This window comes from Cavia porcellus, unplaced genomic scaffold, assembly GCF_034190915.1.
Source record: "Cavia porcellus strain 051 isolate PalLab524CR breed Dunkin Hartley unplaced genomic scaffold, mCavPor4.1 scaffold_16, whole genome shotgun sequence".
In the NCBI taxonomy this organism is placed as follows: domain Eukaryota; kingdom Metazoa; phylum Chordata; class Mammalia; order Rodentia; family Caviidae; genus Cavia; species Cavia porcellus.
Genome location: NW_026947499.1, coordinates 48,500,705 through 48,516,557, shown reverse-complemented (window position 1 = coordinate 48,516,557; position 15,853 = coordinate 48,500,705). Strand labels below are relative to the sequence as shown.

At 50.4% G+C, this 15,853-nt stretch overlaps 1 protein-coding gene across 5 annotated transcripts in view; it reads right to left on the bottom strand.

The window, feature by feature from the left end:
- Positions 1–15,853, bottom strand: part of Myh11 (myosin heavy chain 11) — a 109,597-nt gene that overhangs the window by 2,897 nt on the left and 90,847 nt on the right. For 3 of the 5 annotated variants that reach the window (XM_003477792.4, XM_013141689.2, XM_013141688.3), the window contains 13 exons: positions 13,332–13,538; positions 11,985–12,089; positions 11,747–11,899; positions 11,297–11,545; positions 9,600–9,812; positions 9,109–9,321; positions 8,736–8,897; positions 8,201–8,329; positions 7,855–7,943; positions 7,303–7,426; positions 6,145–6,353; positions 5,046–5,154; positions 4,784–4,956 (listed from right to left, as the gene is read on the bottom strand). In XM_003477792.4, the coding sequence (XP_003477840.1) occupies positions 4,784–4,956; positions 5,046–5,154; positions 6,145–6,353; positions 7,303–7,426; positions 7,855–7,943; positions 8,201–8,329; positions 8,736–8,897; positions 9,109–9,321; positions 9,600–9,812; positions 11,297–11,545; positions 11,747–11,899; positions 11,985–12,089; positions 13,332–13,538 (2,135 nt within the window). Of the gene's footprint in view, positions 1–908; positions 948–4,783; positions 4,957–5,045; positions 5,155–6,144; positions 6,354–7,302; positions 7,427–7,854; positions 7,944–8,200; positions 8,330–8,735; positions 8,898–9,108; positions 9,322–9,599; positions 9,813–11,296; positions 11,546–11,746; positions 11,900–11,984; positions 12,090–13,331; positions 13,539–15,853 lie in introns of all 5 variants that reach the window. The other 2 variants (XM_013141690.2, XM_013141691.2) reach the window with 1 other exon arrangement.

Below are 15,853 nucleotides of genomic sequence, written 5' to 3'. Positions count from 1 at the left end.
GCTGAGATTCTCCAAAAGAGAAGATGGATACAAGCAAGAATTTGTTTGACCTCTCAGTGGGGTGACAGAACTCCTGGGGCCCATTGGCTAACTTTACTATGTGAAAAAGTTGTAAAAGTCCCAGAGAAGTAGAGGCCTCTGTGTTCTCTGGAGGGGGGTCCCATGTGTTTCCCTAGGAACTGGGCATCTACTCCCCAGTCCTTGAACACATGCATGCCGTGAGGTCTCTAAAAAAGACTGCAGATTGTACCTGGCTTGGTGGCAACCAGTTCCCACCCTCATGCAAAGAAAACAGCAAGTAGCCAAACTGTGCTCCAGCCACATGAAGCCCCAGCATCTGAGCATGGCAGTGAGAGTTCATGTCTTTTGTAGATCATGCATGACAGTCTAACTGTGAGAAGAAAAATTTCTGGCTGTGGTCACCTGAACCTGTGTTGTTATTCCTGATTCGTGACCCAGAACATGCCCAATGAAAGCCACGTCCATTCTCAGGGATGTGCCCAGGGTGTGGACTGTCGTATTCAGGAAGTGTTTGCCATACAGTGGGGGGGATATTGTTGCTGAGTGTTCTTAGCCTGGGTGACTCTCAACACACAGGTAAGAAAAATTAAGTGATGCTACGCGTAAAAATCTCATTCAAGTGTGACAATAAGGCCAAGGTCCATGCCACATCACCGGCTAGGCACCACCCAGAGAGGGAAGGGAAATGGCTCAGGAGAGGAGATCGGCTTTTCACCTTTGTGTTTGTTTTGAAAAGACAGTTTTATCCAAGATACCCATCTTTTCAGGTTTTATAGGAATCTCACAGACATTTGCAAAGACTAAATAAGGGAGGGGATGGGTGGAGGGCGCTGGGCAGAAAGGAAACAGCGCGACACATAGGAGCTGCGAAGCCAGAGGCATGATACCTGGTGGGTCATTGCGAGGTTTCCTGTGGGGGGGCCCCTCTGAAATAGAGAGAGAGTCCCGGGTGGTTAGCATCAGCAGACCAGAAGGAGCCAGGTTAAGTACATCTCTCATCATTAAAGGCATTGGCTTCAATTAAATGACAGATACTTTAAGTCAACCGTGCAGTGAAACCCTTGAGGGCACCAGAGCATTGGGAGAGGCTGGCACCTCAGGGAGAAGCAGCGTTTTTAACCACAAAAGAAACTGATGTCCCTCAGAAGTTGTTTGAAACCTATAAAGACTGTCACTGCATACCTATTTAGGAAGTAAGATAGTGTGGGAGACCAGCCTGGGACCTGGCCACCCTGGGCAGAGGACTTGTGTGGCATCAAGCCTGATTACTACCTGGTCTTTGCTAGCTTTGGTGCCTCTAATGTGAAAGTAGCTTTTGCAGCCTGGATTGGAGCCAAGTAGCCAAACGGCAAATGATGGGACATGGATGGGACTCAGTGAGGGCTTGGGTTGAGGTTTGTGTGGTAGATAAAACTGGATTCCTGGGAAAGTTGTTTTCTGAGGAGCTGGCTGGGTATACTGGTCTCACCAAAGCTCTGATACCCAATTTTATGGCATAGTACACCCAGAAGACCAAAAGCTGGGGATCTGTGACACTCTTCAGCCTCTGCCACACATGTGCGTCCTGGCCTGTCTGGACTAAGGGTACCACAGGGATGTTCAGCATAGGCTAAGAACCACTGAGCTTGAGAAAAGGGAGCAGACACAGCATGGGTACATAGCTGGGGTGGCTGTACCCTATCACCAGGAACACTGGCGCCTCCAGTTGCCTGCAGAGTGCATTCTGGGGGTCTCCCTGACCTCTCAACCCTGGGAGCTGCAACTCAGCTCCTATTGTCCCCTGAGAAGTTGGTTCTTGTTTCCTTCCATCATGAAGGGAACAGGGGCTCCTCCTCACAGCCTTGACACCCGAACCAGGCACTCCTCTTAAAGGTCTTGGCTTCTCCCTAGCTGTTGTGAAGTTCCCAAGGGCTGGAGTTGGTTCCCCAGGTGCTGGCTGCAGGGCATGTCACCAGATGAATGAACTGCCTGTGAGAAAGGTGCTCCCTTTCCAAGTGAGATGCCATCAGAGTGTCTGTCTGATGCTGGGGTGTACAGTTAGTTGCTCCCTTTCAAACTGAGAAGCCAGTTTTAGTCCTCAGTTTGGCTACAGTATAGTAGCTAGAACCCAACATTGCTTTAACATCACTGTAGTATTTAACTGCGTTGTAACCTGTAGATGTGTTGGGTTTAAAAATAATAGGAGAGGTAAGTTTTATTTGTAAGTGGGTGAATTATGATTAAATATTTGAAAGATAAAGTCTTGGCAGGCATTAAGGGATCAAGGCAAACGACAAAGGTGATGTGACAATGAAGCAAGACACATATCCACTATGCTTAGTAACTGAAGGTTTTGTGTGTGTCCAGTGCTGTCCTATACAAGGGGGATGAACGCACACAACCTTCTGTGCTCATGGGAATTGCAGGCTAAGAGGGAGGCAGATGTGAGATAAAATAGTCAGTAGGTGACGTGGCTTAAGTAGTAAAGGGGAGTGGGAATCCAGGAATGAGCATAGACATTTTAGACTGTGTGACTTTCCCGTAAGGACAAAGGGAGGGAAAGAGGGAGCCCTCTGCAGAGAGCTGGTGGAAGAACATATTGGCAGAGTGGGCATCAGTGCAGCTACAGTGAAGCAGTATATGAAGTCAGAGGGTAAGTTTCAAGGCAGTGAACAGAGATCAAACATCATGAAGACATAGCTTTGGCTCTGAGTAGAGGAAGCATTACATAGAATCCCTCTTGGGACTATGTTGACTACAGATTGTAAGAGGCCAGGTGGAAGCCACAGGCCCGTGAAGAGGCTGTGAAGATCATCAGGATGAGGAAAGATGGTGCCTCAGACCCAGGTGGCAAGAAATTGAATTCTTGAAGTGCATTATTTTTAAAGATAGTTGAGCAGTTTTTCCAACAGATTAGATGTGGAGCCCAAGGGAGGAGGGAGGAAAACAGAATGACCAGAGGTTTACAGTGCATGTTCACAGCCGTTTATCGCTCCAGTCTGAGCTGGGGGAGGGGGTGAAGCGCTGTGACTGGGGTCTGGGGCATGGGAGTGGTGAGCTGCCTCTGGATATCCAGGTGGGAAGGTCAGCTGCAGCTGTGGGCCTGAAAGGATGTCAGCTGGAAGATAATTATTCACTGCAGATGGAATCCTAAAGCCGCAAGACTTGACTGCGGTCACCGAGGGAGTAGAGAGAGAGAAGCAAGATAGTGGCCAGTGGTTGGTGGGTTTTGAAATGGAGATAGCCAGCAAGCGGGGAGGGCGGCCAGGGATGAGGGGTGGGGCTGGGAAACCCAGGGAAGATGGACACTGGACTATCTGGCTTTACCTGTCAACCCCACTGCTGTGGGTGAGGAGTGGATGCAGCCATCCTGGGGCAAGGCCTTAGGTGGTGGGTGGTAGGCAGTGTGTGCCAACTCCTGGAGTTGGTGGAAGGGTGGGTGCCAGGGAAGTGGGGTAAGAAGTATTTCTAGCTGATGGAGTAACTCAGTAGAGGGAAATGTGCCAAAGGAGCAAAGGGGACTCTGAGTAGCCACCTGAGCTCAGATGAGAGCTCAAATTAAGAGGGCAGTAGCTGACATAGGTGCTGGCAAGGACAGGAAATGAGCACAGATGTCAGGACAGGGGTGGATGGGGAAGTGGGAAGAATTTCCTGATCAGTTCTGGTTTTCAGTTAAACAGGAACTAAGAGCATCATCCAAGAGAGGTGGGGATAATAGGTACACAGAGACCGTAAGAAGGAGGCCGTGGGGTGAGGCCTGCTAGGCATTAGGGGGTGGGCATGGTGTGGGTGGTCTGCTTTTCTAGTGCCCCTTTGTGCTGTGCAGTACATGAAGGTTTAGCTTGGCCTGTGTTTCAACCAAGTGAGTCCAGCAAAGCATTAGGGGGGACCCAAGTGCTGGTGGAATGTGAGAAACCAGTGATTATATGGGTGGCCCTGGGCCTGAAGCTGGGTCTGGGGTCGTTGGGGGCTGTGAAAGAGAACATCAGTGAGGTAAAAGTCCCAGGAAGAAAAAGCCAGAGAAAAGTGGCTGTGGATGGCAAGGTGCTTGATGGTGGAATCACAGGGCTTTGAGGTCACTAGTCATGTCTGAGGGAGATCATACAGAAGTTCAAGGAACCAGAGGCTGAAGGCCCCAGGATGCTGAAATCACAAGAACTGGTGGTCTAGACCCAAAATCTTCAGGGAACCAAGTAGGGCAGAGGGTTGAGCAGGAAGCTGTCTGAGCAGCAGGAGGGGGCCTTCCATTCTCAGGCCTCAGGGGTGAGGTAGGCAACAGCTCACTCAGTAAGGACAGTCTCAAGGCTGTGGTGCCCCAAGGTACATCTAGGTCCTCAGGAGATGGTTTGGGTTGTCCCATTCCCAGCTGGGGAGTGCTAAAGACCCTGCCATGCACAAGATAGCCCCTCAGCAGGGGAATGTCTGGCCCCAAAAGTCAGTAATGCTGAGAATGAGAAGCCGAGGTCTAGAAAAAAGAAGCAGACAATGTTCTGAAAAGGGGCTTGTATTTGTGGAGAATGCAATGAGGAAAAGGTTTTAGGAGTCTGGGTGCTTCCCCACATGCAGAGCGGAGGAGACAGCTGTTAAAGGAGATGGAAGGTGAGCCCAGAGACTGCAGCCAGGTCTGATCCTGACCCACTTGGGGCACCACACTAGTGCTAGAACAGAAAGAAACCCTGGGAGGAGGCCAGAGCTCTGGGGCCCAATTCGTAGGCAGTGGTCTGTGGGTGTGGAGCAGGCATGACAGGCCAGCGAAGCTCTGGTGCTCCCAGCTCACCCTCACCTGAGCTTGCTCTTGAGCGCCGTCACCTCGCGGCCCATGGCCTCATTGCTCTCAGTGGCTTCATCCAGCTCCCGCTGCAGCTTCCTGCGGTTGGCGTTGATGCGCTGGGATTCCTCCTCTGCCTCCTCCAGCTGCCTTTTGAGCTGCTTGACTCTGGCATTTCCCTTCTCCGCCTGGCAAGGAGAGGGCAGAGGGTCTGTAGAGAGCAGAGGGTGGGGACTGCCTCGGGGGTGTGGGGCAGGGAAGGTGGTCACCAGCCTACCTGCTCTTTGTACTGTTCAGCCATCTTGCGCTCATCCTCCACCTGCAGCAAGGCTTCCTTTAGCTTCTTGTCCTTCTGCTTCAGTGTCTTGGCAGCTGCTTGTTTTTCTCTGCACAGGGTGAGGAAAGGGAGGTAGTTTCAGAGGGAGCTGCTCCCTTTGCAGTGTGTCACCAGGCACAGCAAGGCACCCTTTGCGAGCACTTTTTCTTGCAAATTAAGACTCAGGCTAAGAAATAGCCAGATGGGGGCTGGGGATTTAGCTCAGCAGCATAAGTGCCTGCCTTGCAAGCAGGCAGTCGTGAGTTCAATCCCTGGTACCGATAAAAAGCAGAAAGACAAAAAAAGAAATAGCCAGATGGAAGGATAGTATTTGACTATGAAAGGCAGTGAGATTGCCAAGGTGTACTACAACCTGGACAAGCCCGGGAAATACCTTACTACAAGGAAGACGCCACATATTACAAAAGGCCACATGGCATAGGATTCCCTGTACCTGTGGGTGATGGGAAAACCCCAGAGGGCTCATGGCTAAAGGGCACGGAAGTTTCTTGAGGTGATAAAACATCCTAAAATTAACTGTGGGTTATCATTTCACATGTCTGCAAATATACTAGAAACCATTGAACTGTACACTCAATCAATCCATAGCCAAGTATGTGAATTATCAATAAAGCTGCTACCCTAAAGAGGTCAGAATACTTGGTCATCAGTGTGCTGTGACCTTGTGCCTGGGTTGACCTGTAACATGTTAACACGAGGTGCCTTGCTGTGTTTGTGGGCTGAGTGGTTTGCTGTTGGGACTCCTGTATACCTGCTGGTAGGAAGTCCCTGTAGATGGAGGTTAGTAACACCCTCATGTGCTCCTGGGCCCACTACAGTGCTAAGGGCAGCTGCATGTACAGTGCCTGCTCTAGGCCAGGCACGCAGCCCTTTCTGTGTCTCCATCCTTTCCCCACCACAAACCTGCAGTGTAAACACCTCTAAACTTATATTTTTACAAGGCAGAACTGACACTCAGGTTACCCAGCTTTCCCAGTGCCCCCCTCTGTTCCCCAGCAAGCAACCTGAGGGATGGGGAGGGACTCTGGCTTTCCTATACCTGGCCTCCTGCTCAACCTGTTCCTCCAACTGTGCAATCTTAGCCTCTAGCGCTGCAATGGTAGACTTGAACTTGGACTTCACTGCTCCCTCCATCTCCTGCAGCTTGCTGCGGAGCTCCTTGTTCTGCCTTTCCAGCTGCTGCCGTGCACTCTCATTCTTCTGGGCCGTGCTGCGCTCCGTCGCCAGCTCATTGCTGAGCTGCTCAGCCTGTGAGGTAAGCATGCAAGCCATGAGGTGGAAAGCACAGGAGCCAGGGCAGTGTCTGGAGGCCATAGCCCTTCACCTGCCATCTCCAGTGTAGGTTGGTCCCCACATGAGTCCTTGAGCCCAGGTACATACCATCCTCTCTCTACTTTATGCAACCAACTCCTGGGAAGCCTAAAACTCAGCTCAGGAGCCACCTCTTCCAAAAGTGTCCCCTGCCACTGAGGCTGAGTAATGGGCTGACCTGTGTCTGTCCTAGACTGTAAAGGCTTCACCTCACACAACTGACCTCACATGCATTACGGCAGACCCTCTGTAATATTTTCAGTGGGCAGTGCCCCTGAGGGCTCACTGATGTGGCCAATGCTTAGGACTAGAGAAGGAGCAGTGAAAGGGGAATGCCAGTGCCCTTCTTCAGATACACATCATCTTGTGGAAAGAGCCAGACAAGTGCTGGCCAATGAAGATGACTGTGTGGGCTGGTGCAGGGTGTCTTGAAGAGGCAGGCAAGACACTACTAGAGGCAGGGAGGAAGGGCCTAGGATTCTATTGTCAGGTTTCACTCTCTGCACCCCTGTGCTGGACTGGCACACGGAAGGCTTGTGATGTATGTCACTAAAGCAGTGCAGGACTTGGGACGGAGACCCTGTTTCAGGACAGAGCCAAGGCAATGTGCTCCTCTGGTACAGGGACCATGGCTATTGTGGTCTTGTCCTGCTGTGGTCTTGTATCCCCATGTGTGACCTGAGTGCAGCGTTCACATGCCTGCCAATGGTGCCCCACTTAGAGGAGGAAACAGCCACCGGAAGCTAAATAGGGGTAGAAAAAATAGAAAACTGTCACCTGACCTGACCCCTGCCCCTTGCTTCTGGGAGCCTTCCATGCTGACTTACCTAGCTCAGAGAGCTGTCCTCCCCATCTGCTCTCACCTTGAGCTCAGGGTGTCACACACCTGCTGCGTGGCCTTGCGGACGCGGTCACTCATGGCCTCCATGTTGCCCTGTTCTTCCTCCAGCTCCTCCTCCAGCTGGGCGATTCGGGCCTCCAGGCGGCGCTTCTCATCTTGCAGTGTGTTCCTGAGGAGACAGATATCATGGGGCCCGGTACCCTTGCCCTGGCTTAGAAGTGCCTCTTGCTGGAGGAGTTATGCCTTGTTGTTGCCCTTTTACCTCTAACTGGGGAAACTGAGGCTCACAGAAGGTTAAGACACTAGTCCAAGATTGCTGGTTAGAAAGTGGGGCGCCAGGACTTGTACCTGGGCCTGTGTCAGCAAAGGCAGGACTGGGAACAAGACCAACTCTTCTCTCCTGGGCCCACCACATTACTCATTCAAAATGAACAAAACTGGCCATAGCCCAAATAAGGTCATGGAAAATCCAAGGAAAAACCCATCCGCCACCATGGGTCTGTCCCATTGAAGCTCAGAGTACTTGGTCATCCTCAGCATTAGAAGGGGTCCAGGGCACTCCTATGAGCTGTGTTCCCCATGCTCTGCACCCTATACCTTCCCGACAAGCTGCTGGCCAGTTCCTCAGCCAGTTCCTCCTTCTCCAGGTCAGCCTGCTTGCGCGCCCTCTCAGCTGCTGCGAGATCCTGCAGAAGCAGCAGGTAGGAAAGCTCTCATCTGCTGGGGATGGCCCCAGCCCCACCCAAGAAGCCACCTGCTCCTGTCACCTAACCCTCCACGGGCTCTGTAGCACCTTGAAATACAAATTTCTGCTCAGGGAGCCTCCCACATACATCTGAGGAGAGATGTGGGCCCGCCCATCTGGGATCTTGACTGAGGGGAGGAAATTTGGATATACAGGTCTGTGCCCCAGCAGGCTGTCCCAGCAGGAGGAAGCCTTTACCTCCTGGAGCTGCATGAGGTCAGCCTCCAGACTCTTGGCTTTCTTCTCATTCTCTTTGGCAGTGGCAAAGATCTCGTCTCTGGAGGCACGAGCATCTTCCAGCTCTCTCTGGAAGTCCTTCATCTGAGCCTGAGAGAATCAGTGGAAGAACAAACCAAAATGTCCTTACTCGACTTGGTTCTAATGGCAGACTTACCTCTGCATGCCTGGCCCTCAGCACTTCTGTTAACCAGAGAGGTGCCTGGTGTGTGGCTCTGCCCTGTCTCTGTGGTTGGGGTCACCATGCTGCAAGGGCATAGCAGACCTAAGAAGTTGAGCTCCTAGTGTGATCTGAACGTAGTGGCCACATTCCTGACTGCAGTATCCCACTCAGGAAATAGTCACCCAAAGTTACGTGGTGGTGGAAAGTCACATGACAACTGGCACCCACAACAGAGGCAGGCCTGCTTCTTTGAGCCTTGTACACTGGCTTACCTGACCTTGGGGAGTGATCCTCTCCCCTCCACCAGAGCCCTGAACTCAGGGTGTCACCTACCTGCAGTTTTCGAAGTTGCTTGATGGCTTCCTCCCTCCCCTTGATAGCTGAGTCAGCCTGAAGTTCCAGGTCTTTCAGGTCCCCTTCCAGCTTCTTCTTGGCTGCTGTTGCCAGGGCACGCTGCTTTCGCTCATCCTCCAGTTCCGTCTCATACTCATGAAGCTGAGTGAGGAAGAGATGTGTGCTGCCTGGTACCCTTTGGAGGCTGTGACCCTGCTCCCAGGCATTCACGGTCCTTCCCAACCCAACTGTCAGTGTGTGGATTTGTCCTCCAGGTGGCCATGAGCATACAGCCTTCATGGAGCCCATACGCAGTGGTGGAGAAAGGAGTGGGCCTCCCACCTCCTCTCTCCTGCCTTCCCCAAGTGTTTACCTGCCTCTGCAGCTGCCGCCTCTTTTCCTCATTCTGCTCGTCCCTGGCTTGGAGATCCCGCTCAAACTGGCCCTTGAGTGCCTGCATGTTGACCTCCAGCCGCAGTTTGGCATCTTCGGTGGCCTGCAGCTCATCCTCCAGCTCTTCCAGCTGCGTTTTCATCTCCTCCATCTGGGTCTCTAGGGCCCGCTTGGACTTCTCCAGCTCATGCACCTGGCAGGCAGAGCAGGCAGGGTTTTTACTGAAGTGAGGCCAAAGCCAGAGGAGTAGCTGCCAGGACAGAGAAATGGTCTTGGGTGTCCAACACGATGGACAACCAGGGACTGAGATGGCCCTTGAGAGCTCAGATGCAGCCCCTCCCACACCTGCCCCAGCCACAAGACCTGTCTTCCTGTTGGGGGACAGCTCAGTAGGAATGCGACTGAGCCTGCCTCTCAGGCTGATCCCCTGTACAGAGCTGGCTGCTGAGCAGAAAGCAGCAGGGCACTTACGTTCTTGCCCACATCGTCCTTTGAGCTGACCAGGTCTTCCATCTCAGCTTTGAGCATTTTGTTCGTCCTCTCGAGCTCCTCTTTGGCTTCTAGGGCCTCTTCGAGAGCCCTGGCCAGGGACAAGGCCTTTGTTTCCTTCTCCCTGGCTTCTGCCTCAGCTCGGTCCCTCTCATCTGCGTATTTGGAAGAGATGTTCTTCTCCTCGGCTAACAACTGCAACATAACACAAGGTTTTTAGCAGTGCCCCTGCAGATCCAAGGCTTGGTCTCAACTGCAGACATGTGAAAAAAGCAAGTACCCTGGTGCAGCTGGAAGTATTTTAGATGCTTCCAGAAGTCATTGAGGTCATCTCCCTTTCTCACTTTTGGATCATGCTGGTGATGTTAGAACCCAGAACATCCTGTTGCTAAGGGTGAAATGACACTGAGTCCTACTCAAAGTCAGCAGTTTTTGGTTGACTCATGGACACAAGTAGCTCTCCTAAAATGCCTCTGAGCCACATGAGGTAGGCAAATGGGGAGTATGGATGAGTATGGATGGACCTGCAAACACCTCTCCCTCTGCTTGAAAAGCACCTCAGAGAACATTTCATCCTGAAGTTCATCTTGTTTTTAGAGAGCTAGACAGTGTGTTCTAGATTGCAGGACCCAAAACCAGACTTGCAGGCTTTGGCAAAGACCTGTCAGTAACAGGAACCTCCGAAGCAGCACAGTCAATACAAAAACTCAATGTGATATGTGTAGGAATAAAAGCAAGGTCAGACCTCCATGGATAGTGAAGCAATGGGGAGAAGCTGACAGACAAAGGAGGGAGACTATCAGGAAAGGGGAGAATTAAGGTGTTTGGAGCCCAGCAAGCAGAGGCCAGGGGGAGCTGAAAGCCACCTGCGCCTGTGCCTGTGCTTGTGCCTTTGACCTCGTGATACAATCTAAACTTGATTTTGAGAAAAACTCAGAATCACTTATGAACTAAATGGGTGATAGCCATTACAAGTTAATATTTACGTCTTGGAGTATGCAGTTGTATACATTTATCAGAACTCTGAGCATACCTTTAAGATTTGTGCATTTTATCATATGTAAATTTTACCACAAAAGAAGCATTTTTTTAATGAATTCAAATTAACAAGCAGTGCTGGGGTGTTAAGGGAAAAATATATAACCCAAAGAGAAAAATGTACTCAAAAGACAAAAAAACCATGACTGACAGAATTCATATGTGATAAATGAATAACAGTAAAATGTTAGTGGCTGAACCTAGGTGGTGGCACTACAGGTGTCCACTGTATGCTTTCCATGTTGTTGTGAAATTTCACCCAATGAGATGTTAGGGGAAAGTTGTAGGTAGGAAAGACCATAAACTTTGAATTATTTGAGACACTCAATAGGTGTTCCATGAATACTCATCGAGTGAATAAAATAAGTGAGCCTCACTCTTTATCAGGGCTGGAAACTAAGATATCACTATGTTTGCAAATGTCCCTCATGGTACTTGTACCTAGACTAGTTATTGTCATCAAGGCTTCTACCAATGTCCTCACTCTGGTCTAGCAGCTCTCATGTGATCTGATCTTGACAGCCTTTACGGCTTCCAGCAACATGGGCATGGGATGCAGATGCCCAGCTGCCACCCCTGGGGCCATACAGTATTGAGGCCCCATTGTCTGAGGACCGAGCAGAGCACACTCCCATCCCTACCTGATCAAACTTCTTCTGCTTCTTCTCCAGGTTGGACACCAGTTGCCGCTGATTATCCAAATCAACAACCAGGTCATCCAGCTCTTGCTGAAGTCTGTTCTTGGTCTTTTCCAGTTTGTCATAAGCAGCTGCCTTCTCCTCATATTGCTGGGTAAGGCCCTCAATTTCCTTCTGGAATCTCTTCTTCCCTTCCTCCATGGCTTCTACAGTGCTCGTCAAGTCCTGTAGTTTCTTTTTCGAGTCGGAGAGCTGAAAGCAGTGGCCAGGATCGGGTAAGAAGAGGGCTGTAAGCAAATCCTAGCCTTTGCCCACCAGACCCTTCTTCTCATTGAAGAAATCAGACAGCAGAGGTGCTGGTGAGCCAAGCAATATGCACCACTGCTCAACCACAAACAAAACTCTAGCCCCAGAAGAGGAAGATGCATGACCTAAGCAGACGCATGCAGGTACCTGGATATTGAGGGTGGAGATGTGGCGCTCCAGGTTCTGCTTAGCCTCCATCTCCTCATCCAGTTGGTCCTGCAGGCTGTTCCTCTCATCCTCCAGCTGGCGCAGCTTGGTGGACACATTTAGCTTTTGCCGCGTTTCTTCTTGAAGCAGCTCCTACGAAGGGTAGACACGGAGGAAGGTCGCACCCAGAAGAAGGTCCCACCCCAGATCCATCTAGCTGATACGGTACCACACTCACCTGAGTGTCCTGGAGCTGGGACCCAAGGGACGCCACATCCTTGCCCAGTTTGATGGCCTTGCCCTCCGCCTCGTTGAGCATGATTGTGACGCTCTCCACTTCGTTCTGAGGGTGCCAAGACACCAGTTAGTCAAAACTTCTAGAACAAGATCCTCAGTAAGCAAGAGGAGCCCTTTTTACTCAAAACACATCATGTGTCTCATTGGATAGGACTTATGAGACCCAGAGATTGAGAAAATGTCCATGTGGTATCAGGAACTCTGTGGCTCTCAGAGGAACCCATCAGACCAGCTGGGTTTCCTGGCCCAAGAACTGTATTGACTGGACCCTGATCCCACTAACTGGATTCTGGCTCCCTAGCAAAGTTGGCAAAGATGAGACAAGTCTGAAAGTTCACACACTGAGGGACCCTCTGCTTCTACTCCCGTCCCTGGTGTTTCCAACCAGGTTCTCTGAGGATATCAGCCTGCTACCCTTCTCTTCCGTTTCCATGGAGGATGTAAATGACCTTCAGCAGACCTTGTCTGCTCTTCAGGACATGGCTTATCGAAGGGGAGCAAAATCCCTACACTCCACTGTATGTGGGGGAAAAAAATCATAATCTTCCCCTACACCAAGCTATAGGCACATTAAATGTTGATCAAACTTCTGGCCATTTCCCATGAATGAAAATTTAGACCAAATGTGTCTTCAAAGCTGAAGACCAAAGATGAACACATTATGTCATTCGTCAGTTTAAAACCCTTAGATGTTTGCTTGGCAGAGCAAAACCAAGCAAACAGCTAATGGGGCCTTGAAGGCCTTGCAGTATCTGGCCACAGTTCACCTCTCTAGTCTCAGCCTGTACATGTTTCTCCTTCCAACTCAGCACTCCAGCTCTCTTGGCTTACTTGATTCCAGATTGTCTCACTTACACTAGACATTTGCACTGTCCCCTCTGCCTGGCCAACTTAAGTTGGCCCCCCAAGATTAGTCCTCCCAAGTAAAGCCTTTTCTGAACCCTCTCCTGAGATGGGGCTCCTTGTAGCTGTAGCTATAGTACAGACTGCCTCCCCTTCCTGTGTAATTTTACATCCACGAGTGGTTAATGTCTCCCCAACCCTAGAGTTCTCCTGGGATAATGTCTGTCTCTGCTGTTGCATCTCAGAATTAAGCACAGTGCCTGCATATGGCATGTGCTCATTAAATATTTTCAGTGGATGATGGTTTTGAAAAGATTAAGCTGAGCAAGGAAGCATGTAACTGGAAGCAGCTCCCTGTGTGGTGGCCTGCAGGACCTCACTTGGTGTTGAGGGTCCTCCTCCAGGAGAGCAGGAAGTCCCGGGAGGGTGTTGTGCTGCTCCTCACCTGTAGCTTGTGGACTTTGTCGTTGAGCTCGACCCGGACCCGCTCCCCATCACTGCACTTGGACTGCAGATCCTGCAGCTGCACCTCCAGCTTCTTCTTCTTGTGCTCCACCTCCTGCTTCGCCTGGCCCAGGACCCGCAGCTCTCCAGCCAGTTCTGCGTTCTCCTTCTCCAGCGTCTGCTTGCTTTTGTCCAGGTTCGCCTTGGCCTGGCCGAGCAAGCAAGGGAAGCTGTGGGAGTGTGTTTGCAGCAGGGCTGGGGCCACCGGAGCACCCTCCTCCTTCCCTTGCCCTCTTCAGGTAGGTCCCCAGGACAATGCTCCTTTCCACAGGGGAGGGACATGGCAACGAGACTTTTGGGATTCTGTTTCCCCAAGGCTGAGGTTGCAAACTGGCATCCCACCAGCTGTGTCCCACCTGCTTTGTCGCTCATCAGAGCCATTCAGTTTTTAAAAAACTACTTGCCAGTATTTTAATAAATTTTACATAAAAGTCAGGACTCACAGCTTCTCTTTTGAAAAACCTAATGTTCTATGTCATAACTAGTGGTGGTTACACAGATAGACATGTTTGTCAAAATTCATTGAGCTGCAGACTTAAAATTGATGAATTTAATGACACACACCTCAACCATTCTGACTTTCAAAAAGCAAACTAAATATCTAGAAACAGGAATCTTGGCTTCCTCCAAGGCAGAACTCAGCATGGCTGGCCCAACACATGGGATGGCAGTGCTGTGTTTGACTCCAGTCCCCACCACTCCCTACTGTCTTTCACATTTGTCAGCAGATTTACAGTTTCTGTGATGCCTCTAACCAGCTCGTATAGGCACGTGAGTTGCTCTAAGGAAAAAAGTGGGGGCTTCTCATAGACCACAGGAAGGGAAAGAAAGCAAGTGAGAAGTGTGCGGGTCCTGAGCTCAGAAGAAAACCACACAGTGCTGACAGCTCACCACAGGTCTGGGCAGCATGCAGGCAGCCACAGAGGAGATTTACTCTGCCTGGCACTAAGTAGGAGCTGCTGGGACAAAGTGACTCTTAGGATTAATAGTACAGATTGATAGGCAAGGGCCTTGGGGGATGTATCCCCAAAACCTTTGCCTGGCCTGAGACCCCAAACTGTGGCAAACTGCATATGTATAAGTGGGGCCCATGTAGGACTGTTGTTAAAAGATTCTCCAACAAGTTTAGAGGCCCAGGGTTCCCAGCCAGACCCAGGCTTGTCAGAGCCCAATTGCAGTCCTCTGTTCCCTGAGCCTCTGCAGGGCAGAGGTTCTCAGCCTCTATGTGCTCTTTGCCTGTCACAAAATGTCTGTGGTGTCCTGGACAGGGGAGCTCTTCCAAAGAGGCCTGGCTACAAATGCAGGATGACTTCTTGTCCTGCTTGTATGTAATGACATTCAGCTGGGGACCATCAGCTGTCCTGTACTGAGCCCCAGTCTTCCCACAGGAAAGAGAAGGAACAGGTGCGCTTCCAGAGTGCTCTGGAGGCTAACCGTTTCAGTAGCCCAGCTGGGTTCAAATCATATAAAAGTTAAATAAGCAAAAATGCCACTTTGTAACAGAAAAAAAGGAAGCCATTTGAAACAGAGAAGTATGCCATAAATCTAACAAAATGTTTTTGTCCAAAGTATGTACAGAATCAACAGAAGGCATAAGGCTAGTATCCAGAGCCCACATGATAAGTAATAAAAGGACCTGCGGACTCTGAACAAGTGGCCATTTGTTCACTTGGAGGTGAGGCCGAGCTCAGTTTTGGATAGCACTTTTCAAAGGGTGGGCCCAAGACCCTTCTCAGCAGGATGAGTTCTAGAAACAGGGACCACAGGTGAGTGTAAATGTGTTAAGTGTTTGTAAGGCACTCAGGACAGGACCTGGCATGCTATAAGCCTGACTACACAAAGGATTCTCATTTTAATGCAAAGGTTGAGATTCCAACAGAATAGAGGTAAGCCAGCATCCAAAAAGGGGCTCAGGGAGCCACCTCCTGGAAGAATGTTCACTGGGAACCATTGCAAATACCCAACAACTCTTAGGTAATTCTACACCTGTTTAACCCAGCGGAGCCACAATCCCATACTGAAGGGGCGGTGGTGACAGAGATGGGATTCAGGCTTTCTGGAAACAACCAGGGAGGAGGTCACATGCTGAAAACCTACCCTTGGAGATGAAGTACAAAGAAATCCTCTAACAGGAGATAAAAATAACCTAAATAAGGTAATTTTACACAGGGCACTGCTGCTATTTAACAGCCCAACCCCATGTACCCCAAATGGCCCAATAGCAAGGAAATGATTAGGTTTGGCCACTCAGCTACGCCAGAGAGAACTGTTTTGCCACCGAAATCAAACAGCAATTTTCTGCCAATCCTCAGAGAATGTTCCCAATTTTAAGTCAAATCTCCCAGTTTTGTTAGAACTTTGTTTACTCTAAGGGACAGTGCATTGTAGACCCTGCCCTGCTGCAGCCAGGAGGAGGGAGGTCTGGAGCCAGCATGCGTGGGTCACTGCTCTGTCATTTACTAG